The following is a 22,635-nucleotide window of genomic DNA, read 5'->3' as shown; positions in this document are numbered from 1 at the left end:
GCGCTGGACCGCGGGGCCCCCGGCCTGGGGGTGGCTCTTGTGGGGGGCGCAGGGAGCCCCAGGGGATGGGCCGTGATGACGGCCGGTGCCTTTTCCTACCGACGCACTGAAGCTACAGAGGACCTGGGGGGGATCTTTGGGGTGAGGGGTTTTCCCTCCCAGCGGGCCTGGGGGGGGCAAACTGGGGGGGGCAGGAGCCTTTACCCTGGGCTTTCCCTTTCTCAATTCCCTCGTATTTGGACGAAGGCCCCGTGGAGGGGCTGATCTTGGGGGTCCTAGGACACCCCCCCCACCCCCCCACCCCCCCCAGGGAGCAGGAGCCTTCTGGGGCCCATGTCACCTCCTCCCTGCCCTGGTCCCCCCCCAGATATTTAATTCCCCCCCACCTTTTTTTTTTTTTAAATTTTCTTTTTACTTGGCAGCCCCATCCCGTGCCTTAGCACTGGTGTGGGGGCTTGTCCCTGCAGCCCCCCCGGGTGGGGGTACCCCGGGGTGCCCAGCCTTGGGGTTCGCTGGGGCGGTTTAATTTAATTAATTTAAATGTTTTATTTATCGTGGAGCCTCCCCCGCGGCCTGTGTGCCACTAGTGTTGGGGACAACTGACCTTGGGGGGTGGGGTTGGGGGTGGTGGTGCTCATCTCCAAGGGTGGGTTTGGGGGTGTCTTGGGTCCCCCATGTCAAGGATGGGTGGGAGTGTGGGGGGCACCTGTGGGCACCCAATAAAGGTCCTGGTGAGGCTGGGCTGGGCGCTCTGGGGAGGGGGGTGTGAGCAAGCCTGGGGGTGTGAGGGGACGAGTGTGCAGGGAGGGGGAGTGAGTGTGAGCGAGCACTGGGGGGAGTGTGGGAAGGGGCTGAGTCTGCACCCCTGTGTCCCCCCATGTCCCCGCAGATGGCCCTTACCTGCCGTCTCCCCGGTGTGATGCCTCAGGTCCGGCACTGGGGGGGTGGGATGCAGGGGCTGCCCCGTGCCTCAGTTTCCCCTCTGCTACCCATGTCCCCCAGGTGGGGACCCCTCCCCCCCGCAGCCTCCCCGGCACCCCTGAAACTCTGATGCTGGGTCCACGGCGGCTCAAAGTGTCACCCCGAGAGCCGCCGGAGTCCTGGGCAGGGGGAGGTGGGGAGGGGGGGGGCGGCCATCAGCCCAGGCGTGCCACGAGAAACACCTCTTGTATTGACCCCGCTGTACAGCGCCGAGAGGCCCTTCCCGGGGCAGGGGGTGGGGGGGCGTGTGTGTCCCCATCTCACCCATGTCCCCCCCCAGCCCCCAGTCCTGTCCCACGCGGCAGGACCCCCCCAACCCCCCCCCAAACGGACTCTATAAGTATGGACACCGAACACCACGAAGGAAGGGAAAGAGAAGCGGAGGCGAGCGGCTGAGGGGTGGGGACACACACACACACACACACACGGGGGTGCGTGGTCAAGGCCGGGGGGTGTCCCCAGCCCCGCGCGTCCTCGGCGGGGTTGTGCTTAGCGTGTACCGGGGTGGGGGGCGATGCTCGGCCGGGCCCCCACCCCGCAGCCCTGTTCTGGGGGGGGGTGAAGGGAGGGGGGTCTGGCTCCGGCCTCTCCCCATCTCCGCTCCCAGCAGGTGCCACCGTCCTGGCACGAAGCCACGGCGCCCGCCCGGAGGGTCCCGAGCGTGTGTGTGTCCCCCCCCAGCCCCGGGGTTCAAACGTGCGTCTGCATCCGCCTCTGCAGGGGCCGGCTGGGGTCCGAGTTTTGGGAAGAAGATTGGGAATGGTGGGAAGAGGAGGCCGAGGCCTTGCTGGCCTTGTCGAACTGCACGTAGCCGTCCTGCTTGCCGCTGCTGCTGATGCTGCTGTCGCACTGCGTGTCGAGGAAGGAGCTGCTGTCGCTCATGGAGCCGCGCTGGAACTCGCGCTCGCACAGCTCGATGGAGCTGCTGCCCATGCCCAGCACGAAGCGCTGGCTGTAGTCGTAGAGGCGGCTCTGCCCGCTCAAGGTGCTGTAGATGTTGGTGAAGGACATGCCGGTGGGCACCCGCTGCTTGCCGGCGGGGCGCAGGTCCGCCGGGCAGCCCGACAGCGAGATGGTGGGGGTGGAGTGGTGCTCCTTGAAGGTGTTCACGCTGTAGTAGCCGTTGGTGGGGTCCTGGCGGGGGGGGGAGTGGGAAAGCCGGGGAGGGGGGGGCAGGTTAGTGCTGCCCACCCCACCCCACCCCGTGCGCCCTGGTGCTGGGGGCACCCACCCAGCTTGGCCACCCGGGACGACACCCTCGACCCCAACCCCGCCTGCCTGCAGCAGCCTCTCGGGCCACCAGCGTACCCCGTGCAGCTCAGCCCCCCCAAATCGGGCAGTGTCCTGCCACATCCCCCCCCCCTTTTTTTTTAACCTCCCCAAAATGTGCTGGGACAAAAAAAAATGGCACTGGGGGTACCAGAGCATCCCTCCCCTCATGCCACCAGCGCACCCTGCGCAGCTCAGCCCCCCCTGAATCAGGACAGAGAGCCACTTTGCACTCCACTGTCCTGCCACGCCCCCCCGCCCCCCCCATCCCTTTTTTTTTTTTAACCCCCCAAAAGGTGCTGGGACAAAAAAAATGGCACCAGGGGTACCAGAGCATCCCTCCCCACCGTGCTGTAGCCCCTCTTGCAGGAGCGACCCAGGGGGGCGGCTTCAAGCCACAAGTGCCTGTGGGGGCTGGGGACAGAGGGGGTCATGTCCCCAGGGTCTGGCTCACCTTCAGGTTTTGAAATTCTTTCTCCTCCTCCTTGAGCACCTCGAGCTGCTTCAGCACCGAATCCTGCTGGAACTCCCCCCGGTCCATCTAGGGAAGGATGCAGGCGGGGGTCAGCATCCCCGAGCGCCCGCTGTCCCCCTCCTATCCCCCCACCCCACGCTGTGGGGGGTGAGCCCCACGCCCACCGTCAGCCCCATGGCCTGGAGACAGTCTCAGCTGCGAGTGGGATGAAAGGACTTGCCAAGGGACAGCCCTGCGGGCAGTGTCGGAGGGCCGCAGAACCAGGCAGCTGCCCGAAAGCTGTGAGATGCTGGGTTACAAATTTTTTTTATCCCTGCTGTTTAGGACTAAAAAGGCTGGGCTTAATAGTGGGGCAAGCAAAATATTTACATCTACTGTGGTGACTCGAGGTCTGCACCCCAACTTCCCAAAACAAACCCCCCAAATTTCCTTTTTCATTTGTTTTTCCCTTCCTTCTTTTCATCCTTTCCTCCTAAGCTGAACTTGGCCATTAACATCTTAAAATCCCAGCTAGGTTCTAGCATTGCCATGATGCTGTAATTACCATGAACACCTTAATTTCCCCCCCCCCCCCCCTCAATGCCAGCTCTTCGCAAAAAATTTGAACCCTGGAGGCTTTACCCACCCCAGCCCTGCCAGTGTGGCTGGGACTTGGGCTGTCCCAGCAGGTCAGGGCGGGATGGACGGGCTGGAGAAGCTCTTTTTGATTTGATTTGAATCAATTTTTGTTCCCGCTGCTCCTCTGTGGACCCCTGGAGATGGATGCTCCTGCCCCGACATGCTGCCTTCACTCCTCTCTCCACCTCATTAGTTTTCCTTTGAAGGCTGACTGCGATTGGGGGGGAGCAAGGTACACATTAATTAGACCATGGCTTTAATTACCCTTCCTTCAGCAAGGTGGGGTTATACAGAAGTGGAATAATTATCAACTAAATTCTCGGCTGCTTTTTTTTATCTTCTCTCATATTGATTGTGGGCTCTCTGCCCCGGCGCTGGGATCGCAGCCGCCCTGATCACAGCCCCAAATCAGCCTGAAAATCCCCTTTTATCGCCCAACTTCTCTTCTCCTTTTTAAAATGGTAAGTGGTTGTGGAAATTCACCCTGCAGCACTTTCTGTTCATCTCCTGAAAGCCTTTGATATGGCTATTAAATGCAATAAATTAAAGTACCTGAGTTTTCCTAGGAAAAAAAATGCCTGTAACAGCCATTGATTTACCAGGGTAAATACAAGTGTCACCAAGGATTAAATTCAGCACAGCTAAAATGGTACGTGAAGGGGGTTTTTTTGTTTTTTTTGTTTTCCAGCTGCATGCCAGCCCCAGCAACACCCTAACTCCCCTAAAACATCTCTCCAGGGGCACGGCGTGGGGAGGCACACGGCTGTGTAAAACCCATCAGAAGGGTTTCACGGGTCAGAAAGAAAAGGAGAAACTGCTTCTCCTTGGCCTTGCCTGGGTTTTGGTGGGGGTGACCCAGGATCTGGAGCTGGAGAGGGGACACAAGCGGCTGAAAACCAAGGGGACAACCCCGCTGGGGGCAAAACCTCCCGAGAATTAGTAAATTGGGTTTGTTGGGGTATTTTAAGGCATTTTATGGCACCTCTTGCAATGATGATTGGGGTGGTCCAGGCACCAGGATGCTCCTCAAGGCCCGTGAGGGACCCTGCTGTTCCCCGGGGCTGGCAGGACGCTGCGGATTTGGCTGCACCCCACGGATTCGGGGGCTGCACCCCGCGGATTCGGGGGCTGCAATGAGCCCACGTGCCATCAGAGGGCACCGAGCCCCCACGCAAGCGAAGAGTAGAGTCCATAAAGCGCCATCGCGGTGCTTAATTCCCACTCCCCGCATTACAGCCGGTCATTAACGCGACCTTTATTAAAGTTTGCTCGGCGGCTGAGCCTCGACGCGATCTTTTGCCGTTAATTAGCGGGCGGCGGGACGCTCGTTAGCTCACCTTCCTCTCTCTGCCATCGCTGGGTAAGCACGAGCGCGCTAATGAAAGTTAACAAAAGTTAACTCCATTACCAATATTAATGGGGATTATGAATGCGGACGCAGCAGGGGAGAGGGGAGGAGAGGGAAATACATGAAAAAAGAGCAGAAAACGTCCGAGCGCACGGCCACGAGCAGGTGACGCGCTTGCAGATGCTGGCACAGGCAGGGGATGCTCCAGCACCGTGCACAGATTTTTTTCAGAGCTGTGGTTTCCTCCAGCTGGGCTCCACCACCAATATGCTTCGGTCCTTCGGCCGCATTGCTGTCACGCAGATGGCCGGTGAGAAAGCCCCCCCGTTATTGACGCGTGCCCACCGTTCCCCTCCTGCCAGCGCCACCGGATCCAAGGGCACGGCCTGATGTCGGGGACGTCGTGCCAGGACTTAATCCTGCCTGGCAGTGCCGGGCACAGGCAGCCTGCACCATCCCAGGACCAGTGCACGCTGCAGTTGGGCCTTGGGATTGTGTAAAAGCCATCCCTGGTCCCTGTGGCCAAACCTCGCCGGTCCCTCCCAGCTCAACGTGGCTAAGGGACATGATGAACCGCCCATTGATCCAGATTGATTGCCACCGCTTCTTGCCTCAGTTTCCCACACTGCAAAAGGCAGCGACCCCCTTTCATATGACGAAGCACCACATCAGTTTTGCCATGCTGCTCCTATCACCAAGGCAGTGCATCCCTGCGCAGCAAAGTGACTTCTCAAGGTCACTCAAGGCAGGGAAATGGTGTTTAAATTATGAAAATAGCGGCCAGCTCCAGCGCCGTGCCTCCTAATCCCCTGCCTGCTGGAGCACTCCCTTATTTAGCGCCGCCAAATGAAGCCTCTTTCAGCTGGGATGTCGAATCCGACAGACCGGATATTAAATTCTTCGCTTTCATTAGCGGAGACAATATGTTTTTTAAAACGCTGCTCTCTCCGGAGCCCCTGCCCGGGTCCCTGAGCATCCATCCAGACCTGGCAGGCTTGAGAGCGAGCCCCTCAGCCTGGGCGAGGTGCCTCCCCCCTCCCTCGCACAATGTTTAATTATAACGTTTCCCGCTTGTTGGGTAATTGGATGCCACTCAACAGCACTCTGAAACTCATGTGGGTCAAACCCTACCAGGGATGAGGGATGTTGTTTAATAGATTCCTGAGACAGCGGCTTCTTCTGCTCCCAGCGGGAACTGGCTGCCGGCGAGGAAACAAGCACACAAATAAAAAAAAAATCTGCTGGGATTTCCCAGCTGGCCAAGGGTTTATCACCCTCAAACGCCGGCTCCTGCCTCCACGTCCCAGACACGTGAGCTCCCGCCCAGAGCCTGCACTGCCCAGCCCACCTCTCCCCAAAATGCTGATGATAAAGCGGCATCCCCTTGTCCCACCTCTCCCCAAAAATGTTGCTTTTTGCATGGGCAAAGGTGGTGGCGGGGTGACGCCAGCCTGCGGTATGTCTGGCTGTCCTCGCATCCTTCTTCCTTTCTTGGGAGCTTGCTGTGGCAGACACCAGCTTCTCTGTGCTCCGACAGTGTGGAGTACCCCAGCACCAGTCACCCCTAAAGCTGTTACCTGCGTTGAGACAGCTCAGTCCTGGGCAATGTCCAAACCTCGCGTTGGTCCAGCTCTACCATGACCCCCAAAAGCCCAAGCCATGACCTTGCAAAGCTCACCAACACTTTAATGGTGATTTTTTTTTAACATGTGGCTCTTCTTGGACTCGATGATCCCAAGGGTCTTTTCCAACCTGAACGATTCTGTGATTCTTGAGGGGAGACCTCCTGGCCCTCTGCAACTCCCTGCCAGGAGGGTGCAGAGAGGGGGGATGAGTCTCTGGAGCCAAGGCCCCAGCGCCAGGCCCCGAGGGAATGGCCTCAAGCTGCCCAGGGCAGGGTCAGGCTGGCTCTGAGGAAGGATTTCTGTGCAGAAGGGGCTGTTGGGCGTTGGAATGGGCTGCCCAGGGCAGGGGGGGAGTCCCCGGGATCCCTGGAGGGGTTGAAGAGTCGGGCTGAGCCAGCGCTGAGGGATCTGGGGGAGTTGGGAACGGTCAGGGTGAGGGTCATGGTTGGGCTGGAGGAGCTTCAAGGGCTTTTCCAACCCAGATGATTCTGGGATTCTGTGATTCTTCTCCCTGGCTGGAGGAAGCATGGGCACGCTGTCCTGGTGCCCAAGCTGCGAGGGCTGGTGCCCGTGGAAGGTGTCCGCTGCGTGGGAAGGACGTGCCCTGAGCCTCCCAGGCCAGGTTGGGTGTCGTGGAGGCGCAGCCCAGCTCTGTTCCAGACCTTGCGCAGGCAGAATATCCCTGGGGTAAGTGGAGATAAGCCTGGATCTGCCAGCTCAGGGGTGTCTTGTGCTTCCCAGGGCTGCAGTGGCACTGGCTGGGCACTTGGAGCATTTCTCAGGGACAAAGGCAGGGAAAATGATGCTGTCACAGCTGGGCTGCAGATAGAAATGAGCCTCGCCCTGAATTTCACCTCTACTTTTTGACTTTTTCTCTTCCATGGGGATCTGAGCTGAGCTCTCAAGTGGGAAATGTGTCCAGTGTCGATCTGCATGCTGTGGACAAACTGGGACCAACCCTTGGAGCAGAGGGGTGAATTTCAAGACAGAGACAAGAAAGAAAAGTGAGCAAGGAAAGGATCATCAACCTGTCTACTGGATGCGTTATTTTGGCTATTCCATCCCAAATATGAACCACAGGTGATGCCCGGGTTTTACCCAGCCACACTGGACCCCCTTTGACTGGGGATGCTCCTGTCTGCTGGTCACTTTGGGACAGTCTCTATCGTGATTGCTCCTGGCAGTGGGGATGGCTCCTTTAGGCTCCATTTCACAGCCCCATCTCACAGATGAGGAAACTGAGGCATGGACTCTAATCTGCCAGAAATAAAACCCAGCCACCCAGCCATGATAAGAGAGGAGATCATGCCACGTCTGAGCTGACGACGCTCTTCAATCCCCTGATCACAGACCAGGCTCAGCTGAACTGACGTGCTGATGCGATGCAACCCAGCAGGAAAGAGAAAACTGCCCTTGTGATTTCTTCTTTCCAGGATCAGACCCTTTAACGGGCTCTTTTGCCTCCAGCCACTGGCTGCTGTTTGCTCTCTGGCCCTGCAGGCTGGCAGCCTTTCCCCTGCCCGTAGGCAGCGCCTGGCAGAACAGCTAACGGGGGCGGGGGGGGAGACGGCACTGAGCAATGTGAACATATGCAAATCAGACAGCATGACGTGTATCCTAAGGTGTTAATGAATTTATAGATGCATGAATAATTATTTGTGAAAAGCACGGAGAGCTGCGGAGGTCACAGATGGCTGGAGAATAACAAATGCATTATCATTTACGGGGGAAAAGAAGAGTCATGCTGGCACTCTGCAGCCAGAAACGCTCCGGCAAGGCACAGACACCGTGGGAAACGGAGGAGCAAAGCCACCATCCGTGGTGCAGAGGGTGGATCTCCGCTCCTGAAGCTCGGCAGGAGCAGGTTGGGCTGTGCTGGACCTCAGGGACTCGGCCGAGGGTCTGGGCTGGGGAGCGAAAAGGCTGGTGGGAAGCAGCAAAGTGTTGAGCAGAGGGTTTGTGTTCTCAGTCTGCCTTTCGTTAACGTCTGCATTAATGATCTCTCCGTGCAAGCCCCCAGCATGTTAATGAAATTCGCAGTTGATATTAAACTGCAAGGTGTTACGAACATCGTTGAGGGCAAGGAGGTCGTTTCAAAGGACACCACTGAGGTTGAGCCTGGGCTGGAAGTATCACAAGAAGCTTAGGGAAGGCAAATGAAGAAGCAGCGGGGGAAATAATGCTGGTACGGGGAGGAGGGAGAGCAGGAAGAGAAATTTAGGGGAGAACTTTGTAGAGTGGGGCTGATGGTTGGATGTGATGATCCCAAGAGTCTTTTCCAACTTGAATGATTCTGTGATTCTATGAAAGTCTTGGAGTGAGGGTGGGGAGCAAGCACAAGGTGCCGTGCATTGCCCCCCCGCTCCTGATGGAGAGGTCTCATCACCGCTCATTAGCAAGGATGAATTTTTTTAACTTGATCCATCATTTCACTGACAAACTCAGAGCCTCTTCTTAGGAATCTGTTCAGTGTCTGGAGCCTGGGGCTGTAACGGCCAGGGGAGGATGCTCACACAGGCTGTTGGAAACAGTGAGGAGGGGGATGAGGGAGAGCTGGGGTCCCTGGGGACACTGAGCAGAGAAGAAATCAAGAAGTATTTGCTGGGAATGCTCTTGCCAAGGGAGATGGGATGGGGAGGCTCCAGTCCAGGCAGGGGAGGGACTTTAATGTCTCCTCCCTGCCAGGTAGGAGATGGAAGAGATGGTCCATAGTCTCTGACCAGGTTGCTGGGTGGATTTGGCACCAGCCAGGAACTGCGGACCGTCTCTTCCAACTTCCTGAGTAGTGTTGACCCAACAATGTTATTTCCAACCGACGCGTAATGCTCTGTCATGTTGTATCCAAAAGGGCTCGACTTTGCCTACCTTGTTTGCACTTAAATAGCCCCTTTATACTGTGCTGTAACCAAACCACCCCTCAGAAGCCTTGCTGATGAGCTAACACACAGGAGCTCTGTAACCTCTCCCCGTACAGCATTTTTTTTCCTGGCTATTGAATAAATGTTGTCATTTTTTTTTGCACCGTTCCCATCCTGCCAGCATCCTTACTGAAATGTGCACAGCACAGCTCTGCTCTGGTATCAGCCTCATCAAGGGCACATGACATGAAATCACATTCTGGCTCTGGCAAATAACCCAAGAAAGTCCCCACAATGTCTTGTGCCTGGCATCCCGCTGCCATCCTCTTCCTCATGAACTTGTCACGGGTAAATGTTCCTTGTATCTGTCCTCTGCTGAGGCTTTATGCATGGTCCTGCTTGGTAGTTATGGTCTTGAGTGGCATTTGGGCTGATCTCAGGGCAGTCCCTCCTCTGGAAGCCAGCTCTGGGCTTGGTGCTGGTGATTGCCATTGATACAGATGGGTCCTACGGAGAGGAAGCTCCTCGTTCCCCTTCAGCTCAGCAGATTGCTCCAAACCTGAGTCCCAGCCTCCTCTGTCTTTCCACTGAGAGAAGCCTTGTAAATCCTGCTGTGGATCTGCAGACTGCTCAGGGTGAAGCTCAGTGCTGGGATAATACTCCAGATCTCTACCTCCTCCTTCTTCTCATTTCGAGGCTCCCTCACTGTCCATGTGCACGGTCAGCCAGCAGTTTTGCCCACCCTAGAGTGCTCAGCCTTGCCTTTCCACCAGTAATTCATCGTACAGCGTTTGCAGTCAGGGCGTACTGATGCTTACAGGTCTGACCAAAAAACGGAGGGTTAGAGCAGGAAAAAACTACCCAGCAGACTAGAAAGCAGCCTTTTCAATGCCTTCTCCCTTTCCTATCTCTTTTCTCTCACCTTTTACAGCCACTCGCCTTTCTTTGCTGTTTGTTTGGCACCGACGATGTGACACCAGCAAGAAGAAGCGAAGGCACGTTGGGGCTGAGACACGGAGACCAGTGACACCAGCAAGAGGAGCAGCCCATGGCTGGGCCGCATGGATGTGCCGCTCCATGGGCTGAAGCTGAATTTCCCAGGATCTCAGTCATCAGCATCGTGCCCTGCCCATGTCGTTCGGTCCCCTCGGGTGAAGGCAGCAGCCTCAGGAAGGTGACACCTCCCAGGTTATTATAGACCCAGGTCCAGGCTGGCCCCACACCCCTGGCGTTAAGCAATCTGCAACCAACTGTGTGCACAGACATTATTTTTGCACATATAAGTCTCTAAAGCATGTCCAGGAGAGCGCTGTTCTCGCTGGCTAATTAGCTCATTATTATATTGTGCTCACCTATAGTGTGTCTACTTGCAGTTTGCAGCTCTTTCCCCACACGAGGTGGCAAATTTGCTTTGCAATTAGCCCGGCGGGCAGCTGGGCTACTGCAATAAACCTCTCCCAGCTCTCCCTCCTCATTAGCAAAGTTTCACTCGAGGAGCTTTTATGGCAGGAGAATGTGTATCTCAAGAGCAAGATTTTTGGAAGAGCATCTTTGCCTTGAGTGGGGATTACAGCACTGAGCTCCATGTGCCTGGGCTCATTACCATCAAACACTTACCCAGAGTAATTGCTTACAGGGAGAAGTAGTAAATCCTTACCATCAGCTGCTTGATGGTTGGGTGCTCCTCCGTCTCCCTGCCCGAGGCTGGCTCCTTGTGTACGATCTCCACGCGGATATCGTTCTTGGCAGAAACCACACCTTTGAGATCTGGGCAAAGAGCGAGATGGAGAAGGGGTTAGCTGAAGGTGACCGTGGAGCATCCTCAGGGACTTGATGATCACTGAGGATGTCCAGCAGCGCCGGGTACAATTAACCCTGGCTCAGCAAGTGCACCCATATTGGGGGATATGACTTGGATAGATGGGATCGGTGGCCAACGTCAATGAGATGAGCTTCAACAAGGCCAAGTGCCAGGTCCTGCCCTTGGGCCACAACCACCCCCTGCATGGCTACAGGCTCGGGGAGTGTGGCTGGAGCTGTCTGGGAGAGAAGGATCTGGGGGTTCTCATTGACAAGCAGCTGAACAGGAGCCAGCAGTGTGCCCGGGTGGCCAAGAAAGCCAACGGCATCCTGGCTTGGATCAGCACTAGTGTGGCCAGCAGGAGCAGGGAGGTGACAGTCCCCCTGTGCTCTGCACTGGTGAGGCCACACCTGGAGGTTGTGTCCAGGTTTGGGCACCTCAATCCGAGAGAGATCTGGAGGGGCTGGAGCGAGGGCAGAGGAGGGCAACGAGGCTGGGGAAGGGCGGGAGAATCAATCCTGTGAGGAGGCAGGGCAGGAGCTGGGAGTGTTCAGTGTGAGGAGGAGGAGGCTGAGGGGAGCCCTCATCCCTCTCTGCAGCTCCTGACAGGACATTGCAGAGAGGCTGGGGCTGGGCTCTGCTCCCAGGGGATCAGGGACAGGACAAGAGGGAACGGCTGGAAACTGCCACAGGGGAGGGTCAGGCTGGGCAGGAGGAGAAAATGTTTCCCAGACAGAGTGGTCAGAGAGTGGAACAGGCTGCCCAGGGAGGGGGGAGTCCCCATCCCTGGGGGGGTTTAAGGGCCGTTGGGATGAGCTGTGGGGGGATGTGGGGTAGGGGAGAACTTTGTAGAGTGGGGTTGAGGGTTGGACTCGATCCCGAGGGGCTTTTCCAACCTGAGTGACTCTGTGATTCTGTAATATTTGCATTGCCATAAGGTAGGGACGTGTGAAACCTTCACCTCTGGGGAGCTCAGATTTCCATTTTCATTTCTTCGGGAGCTTGGTAATTCTCTGCCACACTCGTGCGTTTCGCAGGGGCTGGGCTGCGGCAGAACTGCTCGAACAGACGGTGGGATGTTTGTCCAGACTGCTGATCTACAGCGTCTGCTCAGGGAGCACATGAAATGTTGCTCCTGAGGGATGTACCAGCTCTCCCCTGGCACTGAGGAGGCCCTGAGAAAAGCCTTCCCCAGGTTTGGGGGGCAGACACATATGGAAAAGGCCGAGCAATAAGCAAAGATATAGCCAGGGCTTTGGGAAGAACAAAATCATCCCTGGCTGCTGCTCCAAGCAGCCTGTTCTCATGCAGGGCAGAGAGAAACATTTCTGGAGAGACTCTCCACCTTCCCTGAAGGTGTCAGGCAGGCTTTGAAGAAGTCATTTTAGCAAAATTAAACCAAAGGCACCGAGCAGCAGGAGCAGAATCGGCCGTATGAATCCAAGATGAAAAACAGAGATGGATGCAAATCTGAACAGCAAGATCTAAACAGCTCCCAGCTTTGAAGCCAGGCTTTAGCTGGCTCTCACCTCCCAGGGTGGCTGTGCCAACCCTCCTGGACCCAAAACTGCCTTGAATTGCTGGGCTTGTCAGATCTACCTCCAGCTGAAGGAACCAGCAGCGCCCTGCCAAGCCAGGACTGCACCAATTCAGTCCAGCAAAGGCTGAACCACGCAGGAGGAGACGACTTTATCTGTAAACCAAACCGGATCACACAACTGAGACCGGCTTGAAGCTCCAGCCTTGAACTAATCCATCTCAGCATCCCGTGTTCTTGATATCTGCAGCCCTGCTGTCACCCACAGACGTCTCCCAAGTCACAGGGTGCAAGGCAAAGGGGTTTGCTGGGGAGTTACTACTGCTCTTTCTTTTTTTTTTTAAATTCTCTTGCTGAGCCCACGTTCCTGGTGCTGGAGCCTCCGTCTTTAATCACAAGGAGAAGCTAATTACTGTCTTGCACATCCTCTCCCAGGAGTGTTCCCCATTAAATAACTCTGGGCCGTAAAGTCACCGAAGATACAACAACAGATGTGCAGTAAAGTATATATTTTTTATTTATTTTTCCAGAGCCTCCAGGCTTGGTGTGTCTACACCCGGTGCATTTTTTTGCAGCATCTCCCCAAAGCAAGGCCAGGAATTGCCTCCTGCAGTGCCATTAGCTGCGGCCAGTTGCAGCCATCAGAAGATGCCTTCTCCAGAGTTGCTGCTGGGTCACCTTGTCCCCTCCACTGGGAGCCGTGTGGAGCCATCCCAGCAGCCTGCCGATGGGTTTTGTTTGCAGGCTGTTGTTTTAAATGATGCAACAAAGCTCTGGTATTTGTCCTGGGAGAGGAATCTGCAGTCATCGTGGTAGGAAATGAGTCCCTCTCCTGATATCAAAGTGCTCCGCTGGTCCCATCACTCCTGAGCTGATCTCTGTAATACCTCTGCTGATTTCACACTGCTAACCATGATCAGAGTCCTTTCCTCACCTTCTCAGTCTGGTGTTTCTGCCTTCCTAACACTCACTGCCACTGGAGATAGATAGCAGCCACAGCACCCAGTTTGCATCAGCACCTGCGAAGTTGGTATAAAAGCCCTTTGCACTAGGACAGCCACGTCCTCCCCCGCAGGGTTTTGCACCATGAGTGTCACTCAGGGACTGGTTTAGCTGCTGATAGTCCCAGCTCCCCCCCAAAACAAGGAGGGACCCTGTTTTGGCAGCTCCAAGTGGCTCTTGGAGCCATGTGATGGGGGAACCAAGCAGCCCCACTGCCACCAGCACCCCCTGCTCGAATCTCAGGCTGGGGAACCCTGCCTGCACCCAGGATTTGCTTCATTAACACCACAGCATCCTGCTTTTCCCCCTCGCAAAAGCCCTGCTTTTTCCCCTCAAAGACCTGCCCACCCTCTGCACACTTCCAGCTTGTGCGGGACTCTAAAACCTGGCACTCGCACCAAGGCTTTGATCTGTTGTCATGGTGTTAGTGTTCAATCGTATGTCCTTGTAAAGCACCCTGCACCATCTGTTTACATCAAATAAGAGGAGGATAATGAACCACATGCTCTTCCCTGCTCCGAAGGATGCGGCGTGGGCAAAGCACGGCTGATTACGTCCAACCATTGACACGTTAACACGGCTCGGCCCCTGCTTTCTTCAGGTGCTTGAGTCGTCCATCACTGCTGAATGATCTCCACAACATCCAATTGGCCTGGTTTTGGGTCCTGTCCATCAGCAATCCTTCCCCAAAAAGCAAGATTAATGACTGCCCCTCACTGAATTCGTTAATGCTTGCTAATGGAGGCTGCAAGAGTTCAAAAAACCGTGGGATAAAACAGGGAGAGGCATTATTATCGCTCTCAAAATTAAACACTTTTCTGCTGCGGGAGGCCGCGCGCTCATACCCAAATCCAGGAGGAGCCTGGTGTCTTTGATTGCTTTGCAAATGATCAAGAGGGGGAAAAATGAAAAGAAAAACAACCAGGTTTTCTGGCACACACACAGAGAACTTGGCATCCCAGCATCCATCCCACGTGCCTCCCGAGCAGGGAGCACCATCGACTAGCTCCTCTTCTCCCCCGTGGCCTGAGATGCTCCAGACAATCAAGCTCTTCTCCCTCCTGGTTTGATGCTTTTTCATGAAGCCACCAACCCTCCTTTAATTTCCTGGTGTCTTTTCAATGAGGTAACACAATACCACCCTGTTTATGCCTCCTTCTCCTCTACCTGCATCTAACGTTGTTTTAACTTGTATTCCCACCTCAGCCAGGCTTCAAAACCCACGTTCCATGTAAAACCCCTCATCCGGCTGTAATTTCCCACTAGGAAATATGAATTTTATGTCAAGAAAAATGAAATTAAAACAGAAAGCAGAGACTGAGGGGGGCTTTTAAGCACCAGCGTGGCACAGCGAGGATGCTTCTCCCTTTTGGACATCAAGATTTCTCCAAGGGAAGGATTAAGAGCAGGTTCCTTTGCTGAGGACACCCCTGCCTGACTCCCAAGCTGCCAACGGGGATGAGCATTTGCCCTGGCATGTTTTTCCATGTGCTCCAAAACCCTTTCCTCTCCCTGCAGGGCCACCATTCACAGCTGAGCAGCACTGAACATTTGGTAGCCCAACACGAGGAGCAGACTGTGCTGGTGCTGTGTCAGTAAATTCCAGACTTTTTAATTTCTTTGTCACCCACTCTATTTGCTCCCCCGGCAAGGTTTGAAGCCCCAGCCCTGCCCAAAAGGATGCAGCAGGGCTGGGGGAGACACTTACTCCTCTGGGAGCGGGCACAGCAGAAGGCGACGATGGTGGCCATCAACACCAGGAACGCCACACCGGCCCCCACGGCCACTCCGATGATCACCGCCATCGGCACCGACTCTGCAAGAGGAAGGAGAGGGAGCATGAAGCCGGGGTGAAGGTTGGAGAGGGTGGCTTTTTCCCCCAAGGGACCCACCCCCGGCTACTGGAAATCGGCTCGGTGATGAGCCTGGGGAGGGTTTGGGGGCCAAATGGACCTCCTTCCCCACTGCCTCGTCCCTGAGTGGGTGACGCTGGCACGGGCTGCCCGTGGGATGCTGGTGCACGCTGTGATTTGTGCCAGCCCTGATCTCCCTGTGCCTCAGTTTCCCCTGGGAGGAAGAGAAGAGGAGGGAGCCAGGAGAGCAGGTTAACAACTGCTCTCCGTAGCGCCCTGTGGCTTAATGAATGAGGATCTCTAAAGGATGAAAAGTGCGAAAGAAGACGGCGTGTTAATATTATTAAGAAAGAGAAATGGCATCAGAGCAGGCTGGGAGAGAGGTTAGAGCTGGGATGACGGGATGGAGTCAGGCACTGAGCCTGCCTGCCAGAGGCTGTAGCTCAGCTGTCTTAGCAGGCGCTGTTAAGTATATATGGATGAATTAACCCAAGAGCCATTATTCACAGCCTCTGCCTGTTTTATATCCCCATCTCCTGCCTTTTCACTTGGCTTATCAACTCTGTCATCCTCCCCTGAACCCCTGAGGGTGCTACAAGAACTGGGACAGGAGGGACGGCCCGTGCTGGGGACGAGCAGAGGCTGGGCGGCTGCGGCGGGCGAGGGCTGCGGGTGGGGATGTGCAGGCAGGAGGAGCAGAGCCCGCCGCAGAGCAGGGGTTACACGCTCACGTCCTTCTGCCTACAATAACTTTGTAGTTGGGTTCCCGGCGGGGATTTCACACCACAGCTCAGCCAGCAAAGCTGATTTATTTGCGCAGATCCAGGCAGCAGCTTGTGAGGTGCGGGGAGGGTGGAATATGAAATCACATTTATGGTGAGAGGGTCAGATTTGCAGCCCAAGAGCCTTGTTATCTCCCTGCTCAGTTCCTCCGGTCCCTCAAAGCACAGCTCCTACTTAACGGCGAGTGTTGGGTCGGTGCCTGCTCTCTGGATTATTGCCAGGCAGCAACAGGCAGCACCTCCCACTCACAGGACACCAAAGCTGTGGGTACCACAAACTGCCTTTGCTGGCTGGGATGATTAACTACATCCTGAAGAACGTCTCCCCAGGAGCAGCAGATATCTATAGGTCCCCATTCCTGTTCCTTCCAAGTATCCCACAGGCTCTTGTGAACCCACAGCGGGCCAGAGAGGGGCAACCCCTTCCAGGATGGCTGGCTAAGCCAGGTGAGTGTGTCCCCACTGCTTTCCTGGGCACCTCCAATGCATGTTTTCTCCTTGGGGCTCCTGCCTTGCAAATGGATGGGATGAATTTAGGGAAAAATGGATGCAGAGAAGTGGTCCTCTCTCCTCTTTGTCTGTGCAGATGAATGCTGCTGGGCCACAGGGACATGGGGACACATGGGTGATTGAGCTGAGAAGCAAAGCCCATCAGCCTCATGGCTGCCACCTGACTGGATGATAAAGAAACCATTTCTCATTGTCCACTGGCGTGGAGCTGGGGGTGACCAGCAATTTCATCCTGGACCTGACATCACAGATCCAGGGCAGGGTCAGGCTGGCTCTGAGGAAGGATTTCTGTGCAGAAGGGGCTGTTGGGCGTTGGAATGGGCTGCCCAGGGCAGGGGGGGAGTCCCCGGGATCCCTGGAGGGGTTGAAGAGTCGGGCTGAGCCAGCGCTGAGGGATCTGGGGGAGTTGGGAACGGTCAGGGTGAGGGTCATGGTTGGGCTGGAGGAGCTGCAAGGGCTTTTCCAACCCAGATGATTCTGTGAAATCCTGCCTGTGCCTTTCAGCCTTCCTAAGGGGCATGCATCCTTAGCGGTGGGACTTGGGGGAGCTGTAGTTCCACCAGTGTAGGCAGCAGAGGGTTTCTTCGTTGTTATTTAATCCCGGCTGCAACAGGGGAGTTACAAAGCCACTTCATGTTACACTTTGGCAGTGGCCAGGGGGTCTCATGGGTCCTGAGCCCTACTTTGAGAACTGCAGGGTGATAAAAAAATGATGCTTGTTCAGTTTAGCCTCTTCTGCTTACACTTGATCTAGAAAGAGCCTTTAATCTTCCTCGCTTAGCTTGTTGTTTCAAGTGATTCAGCTGGTGGTTTATGCTGATGCTTTTCAGTTTCTGTCTTGTTCATGCATTTTTTGCCTGGGCCTGCTGGTCCCTTGATGTGTCACTTGTCACTTGAGCTGGGCCACTGGTGACATGTCTCGCACGGCACTGAGGAGATGGCCAAACCAGTTGAGAGTTCTCACCACGGTGGTGAAAGAGCTTCCCCAGGGCCTCTGGTGAAAACACAAATCCTTGGGTGCTCTGCAGCCTCCAGCTGGAGCTTAGGTAGCAGATGCTGGAGCCGGTTCCAGCTGCATCAGGGAGCTCATCCTAAAAACAGCATCCTCCAGTACGCCAGATGAACCACCTTGCCCAGGGGGCCAAGAAGGCCAATGGCATCCTGGCTTGTACCAGCCCTGGCGTGGCCAGCAGGGACAGGGAAGGGATCTGAGCCCTGGGCTCGGCACTGGGGAGGCCGCCCCTCGCTGAGTGCGTTCAGTTTTGGGCAAAACCTCACCGCAAAAAGGCCATTGAATGACTTGAGCGTGGCCAGAGAAGGGCAACGGAGCTGGGGCAGGGTCTGGAGCACAGGTCTGCTGGGGAGCGGCTGGGGGAACTGGGGGGGTTCAGTCTGGAGAAGAGGAGGCTGAGGGGAGACCTCCTGGCCCTCTGCAACTCCCTGCCAGGAGGGGGCAGAGAGGGGGGATGAGTCTCTGGAGCCAAGGAGCCAGCGCCAGGCCCCGAGGGAATGGCCTCAAGCTGCCCAGGGCAGGGTCAGGCTGGCTCTGAGGAAGGATTTCTGTGCAGAAGGGGCTGTTGGGCGTTGGAATGGGCTGCCCAGGGCAGGGGGGGAGTCCCCGGGATCCCTGGAGGGGTTGAAGAGTCGGGCTGAGCCAGCGCTGAGGGATCTGGGGGAGTTGGGAACGGTCAGGGTGAGGGTCATGGTTGGGCTGGAGGAGCTTCAAGGGCTTTTCCAACCCAGATGAGTCTGTGATTCTGTGAAGAAGAAACTGGGATTTTCTTCTCTGGGTGCTGTGAGGCCACCTGCTAGGCAGTGCTCCTGCCAGTGGTGGTAACTCATCATAGGATTTTTTTGGCTCTCCCAGGGGAATGTGTAGCGATAGGATGAGACAGAAGCCCGGGGTCCCTGGGAGTGCTTGCTGGCTCTCAGCTTTGGGGGAGTGGGATCTGCAGTGTGATCTCAGTGAGAAGTAAGTAGCGATGGTGATGAAGGTGATGGAGAATCATACAAGGAACATGGTGGGGAAAGTGGCTGGGGCTCTCCTGGGCTGAAAAAAACCCCCTAACTGCAAAAGGGCAGTGACAGGAACCAGTGGCTGGGATGGCAAACTGCGTCTTGAAGACAAGGGAGAGCTGACAAGGAGCAGTTTGCTGGCCGCGCGCTCCCCCATGAACCCTGCTCTGGTGCAGAGGATGAGGAAGGCACAAGGGCAACACATCCTGCAGCATCTGCCCAAATATCACTCAGCCCTGCTCTGGCTGCTGGCCAGTACTCTCCCAAGATGCTGAGACAAGCCGATGTCTGCAAACGACCCTGGAAACTTGTACTTCTCCCTCTTTTTTTGCCCCATAATAGCACTTAAGCGGTCCCTTTTGCAGCACTTTAAAACGTGGCTGTGTAATATCATCCCCCTCTCGGTGGCTGGGTTGCTGGGGCACAGAAAGGCACTGCTGGTTTGCATAGCAGGGTCTGGACTGCTCCAGCTTCCCAGTCCGTGTCCCAGTCACCGCCCTGCAGCTTTCCTACGCCCCTTCCTGCCCTTTCCTGCGCGGCCCGGCCCTGCCGGAAAGCTCTGGGCCAGGAGGAGGACGCCGGGTCCTCAGGTGTGGTAATGGCTGGGGACAATTCACATTCACCGTCAGCTCATGATTTCCATACCTGCTTGAATACCAGCTCCTGATTTCATTTCCGTACCTGTTTGAAAATAAAGCAAGTGTCCACAGCCTTGCACAGCCCAAGCGCACACGTCAGCCTTCCTGAGCGCTCAGCCCTCTGCTCCGCTTTCTGCTCCAAGCGCAGGGATGTCCCCATGAAGGGGATGCCCTCCGCCACCCTACAGCATCCTCAGCCACCCTACGGTGTCCCCCTGCCCGGGGCAGGGATGTCCCTCGCATCGCCCAGCAGGGATGTGAGTGCATCTGGGACGCGGAGCCGGCCATGGACCCGGCTGCCCGGCCACCCTCCGCCGGGACGCCGGCTCGTCGCTGAGAGCTCCCGCTGACTGGCAGACGACCTGGAAAAACCACTGGCTCTGTTTGCATTGGAAGAAGCCCAAGGCTAATTTTAAGGGGTTCATTTAGCTCTGATTTAATCTGGACGGCAGCCTTGCCTATAAATCACAGCTTAATGAGAACAATCCACCTGCCTGCCCTGGCATTTAATAAAATAGAAGAGAACTGGAGTCCCTCCAGAAGCTAAGCGTTCCTCACAAAAGTCATCTCCCTCCCTCGCTATGGAGAGCCCTGAGAGTGGAAATCCCCTGGCCATGCCCTGAGAATTGCTCGAGGTGCCTTTGAGGCTGGGCAGGTAAGCACGTGCTGGCATCATGGCTGGTGGCCAGGGTGGAGGGTTGCCACCAGCCCAAACGCCTTCCTCCCACTCACTCCCATCACTGTGGAGCAGCCGTTCCTGTTTCTCTAAGGTTATAAATGATCCTCCAGCCTCTGGCAGTGGCAGCACCTTGTGCCGTGGGTGGGGAGTGAGGGGTGAATGATCAGCCTGCACCCTCCAACTCCAGCAGGACAGGGAAAATAGGGCAATACTGTATCAAGGAGAGACTTTGCAGAGCTTGTCCCACCTCCTGGCCAGGACCAGGCACCCTAAGGATGCAATCCCACAGCTAGCATGGCTGGAGCATCTTCACCATCCTTCCTCATTTCCTCTTTGACATCCCAAGAGATTTTCTGAGCACTTCCTGCTCCTCACAGCATCTCCCCACTCCTACAGCCCAGCCAGGTGCTAATTCCCACCGCCCAGCAGCCCCCACCACCTCCTCAGTGATGCCCACCTTGCTCTTTGAGCCGGATGATCTCCGTGTCGGAGCCAAAGCTGTTCCAGGCAGTGCAGTTGTAAATGGTTTGGAAATCGGCCCGGACAATGTTGCTGATGGTCAACGTGGAGATGACGCCTTCATCCGTGCTGACCGTCTCCACCGTGTAGCGCCCAGAGGTCCCAGACTCCAGGACGTTCTCTTTCCAGGACCAAGCCTGCCAAGCAAAAGAGGGGTCATCCGGGGGTAGGTTTGCCCACCGTAGGGCACCCGAAGGTGGAAGAGGCACCCACTGTGCCCCCCATGGGATGCTACTCACAATTCGGTCTGGTGGTGGGGTGCTGCGGATGAAGCATTTGATCTGCCCTTTCTGGCCGTGCAGGGCGTGCTGCGTCTGGGTGCTGGAGATGATGGGTGGCCCTGCAAGAGAGAGGAGAGGGCTGCTGGCATCTCCCGTGGTGCCTGAAGGTACTGGGGGTGACGTGGGAGGGCGTCACTGGAGCCATGGAGGGACATCAGGCTTCCTCTTTGAGGGGGAGGGATGGAGCAACAGCTCCTTCACCTCCTGTGAAGCAGAGGGACAGAGTGGGGGCTTTGCTTTTTACTGGTTTTCTGCAAAGCCCCCCCCCCCCCCCCACCCCCCCCAAGCACCAGGATCTCCCCATCTCTGCTCCCACATCCCTGGTGTTGGAACAGTGATTAAATCAACCTGCAGAAATCACCTTGGTGAACCTGGCCTCCGAGAAGGGCTGTTTGCTCCAGAAGCAAAGCAAAAGCCCAGCCCACCGGGTGTTCCTCTTCTGCTCTCTCCTGGATTTGTTAAGCAACCGTTACACTAATTGCTCCCCAGGGGCTTAAGGAAGCTGTAGGAGGGCAGAAGGAGGCACTGACGGGCAGCTGCTACCTGCAAAGCCACCTGCAATCAGCCGGCCTGATGCGGGGGAGAAATTTCTGCTGGAAAAGCCTTGGGTCTGCATTAACCGGGCTCTCCTGAGCCATTTGGATGCCGAGAGGAGCCCAGCCTGGCTGGGAAAAGCTCTCCCTGAGCCATATGAGGCCGAACGCAGCAGCTGAGCCAGCCTGTGGAGGGAAATGTCCTTGTCCTGCCTTGGTGGACATCCTGAAGTCACGGCTGGGACAGGGGAGCATGGCTTGGTGGGATCAGTTGTTCCCCACTCTTCCAACAGCCCTGGGAGGGGTACACCTCCCTCTGAGGAGGGGATCACCCCAAGGGAGCAGCACAAGAGCTGGGATCCTAATTGCTGTTTATTAGCCTCCTTAATTAAAGAAGATTTGCATTTCTATGAGTGGCTTGCTGCTGGCAGAAAAGAAAACAGCAGGCAGCAGGATGTAAGCAGGCAATGCAGGGCAGGGAGAGGAGGAGGCAGGGGCTGGCAGATCTCCCCCTGCCCCAGCTCGGCTATTTCGGATGTTCAATCTGTGTTGTCACTCCTGGTTTTGAGTCTGTCACTGGGTTTGTAAAAAAAATACAGCCCTGTCGTCAAGCCCAACCATGCGCACGTGTGCGGAGCGATGTGCAAACAGGCTACAAACACCGTCGGGCTCCATAGTGGCCATGCAAGGTGGAAGAGCTGCAACAGGAGTTGCTACAAGAGGCCAACATACTGCTGGGAACAACCTCAGCTGGGTCTTGAGCCCAGGTCTCAGGGATGGTTGGAGTGGGAGAGCTTCCTGTGCTCATCCTCTTTCCCATGGAGTCACCCTCTGTGGATTTGAGAAACATCTCCCATTTCTTTCTTTTCCCCCTGCAGCTGATGTGTTCCTTCTAAGAAAAATCGCAGGGTTTTGGGGTAAAGTGGTGAGAAACAGATCTACCTGGGTATTGCTGACTGATTCTCATCCAAATCACTCATTTATGAATTTGCAGAAAGCATAAAAATGTACCAAAAGGCTAAATTCTTCACCCTGGTTCATTCATACATACAGTAGCCTACTGAAATTATCCCAGTAACACCTTCCCGCATCAAACTTTCATATTCCCCAAAGACTTCCCACCAAGATACAGCCCTGTCCTTCCTCCCTGTGATGTTCCAAGGTGAGATGCACGGAAAACCAGCTCAGTGACCAGTGACCAGACACATGGTTCTGGCAGTTCAGAAAATTACTGCTGAAAGGAGCCGTCATCAAAATTAGTAATAGCAGGAGCTGTGTGGGAAGGAGAAGGTCAGGATTTGTTTTGATGT

At 55.8% G+C, this 22,635-nt stretch overlaps 1 protein-coding gene across 6 annotated transcripts in view; it reads right to left on the bottom strand.

Moving 5' to 3' along the window:
• Positions 1 to 22,635, bottom strand: part of KIRREL3 (kirre like nephrin family adhesion molecule 3) — a 356,544-nt gene that overhangs the window by 2,243 nt on the left and 331,666 nt on the right. For 4 of the 6 annotated variants that reach the window (XM_074927247.1, XM_074927249.1, XM_074927250.1 and 1 more), the window contains 7 exons: positions 20,751 to 20,851; positions 20,450 to 20,648; positions 19,321 to 19,356; positions 15,223 to 15,330; positions 10,832 to 10,941; positions 2,705 to 2,791; positions 124 to 2,115 (listed from right to left, as the gene is read on the bottom strand). In XM_074927247.1, coding sequence (XP_074783348.1) covers positions 1,672 to 2,115; positions 2,705 to 2,791; positions 10,832 to 10,941; positions 15,223 to 15,330; positions 19,321 to 19,356; positions 20,450 to 20,648; positions 20,751 to 20,851 — 1,085 coding nt within the window. In that variant the 3' untranslated portion in view covers positions 124 to 1,671. Of the gene's footprint in view, positions 1 to 123; positions 2,116 to 2,704; positions 2,792 to 10,831; positions 10,942 to 15,222; positions 15,331 to 19,320; positions 19,357 to 20,449; positions 20,649 to 20,750; positions 20,852 to 22,635 lie in introns of those variants that run through there. The other 2 variants (XR_012635205.1, XM_074927248.1) reach the window with 2 other exon arrangements.

Source organism: Athene noctua, chromosome 26, assembly GCF_965140245.1.
Source record: "Athene noctua chromosome 26, bAthNoc1.hap1.1, whole genome shotgun sequence".
NCBI lineage: Eukaryota > Metazoa > Chordata > Aves > Strigiformes > Strigidae > Athene > Athene noctua.
The sequence above is the reverse complement of the archived record's forward strand: the minus strand, read 5'-3'. Positions and strand labels throughout refer to the sequence as shown.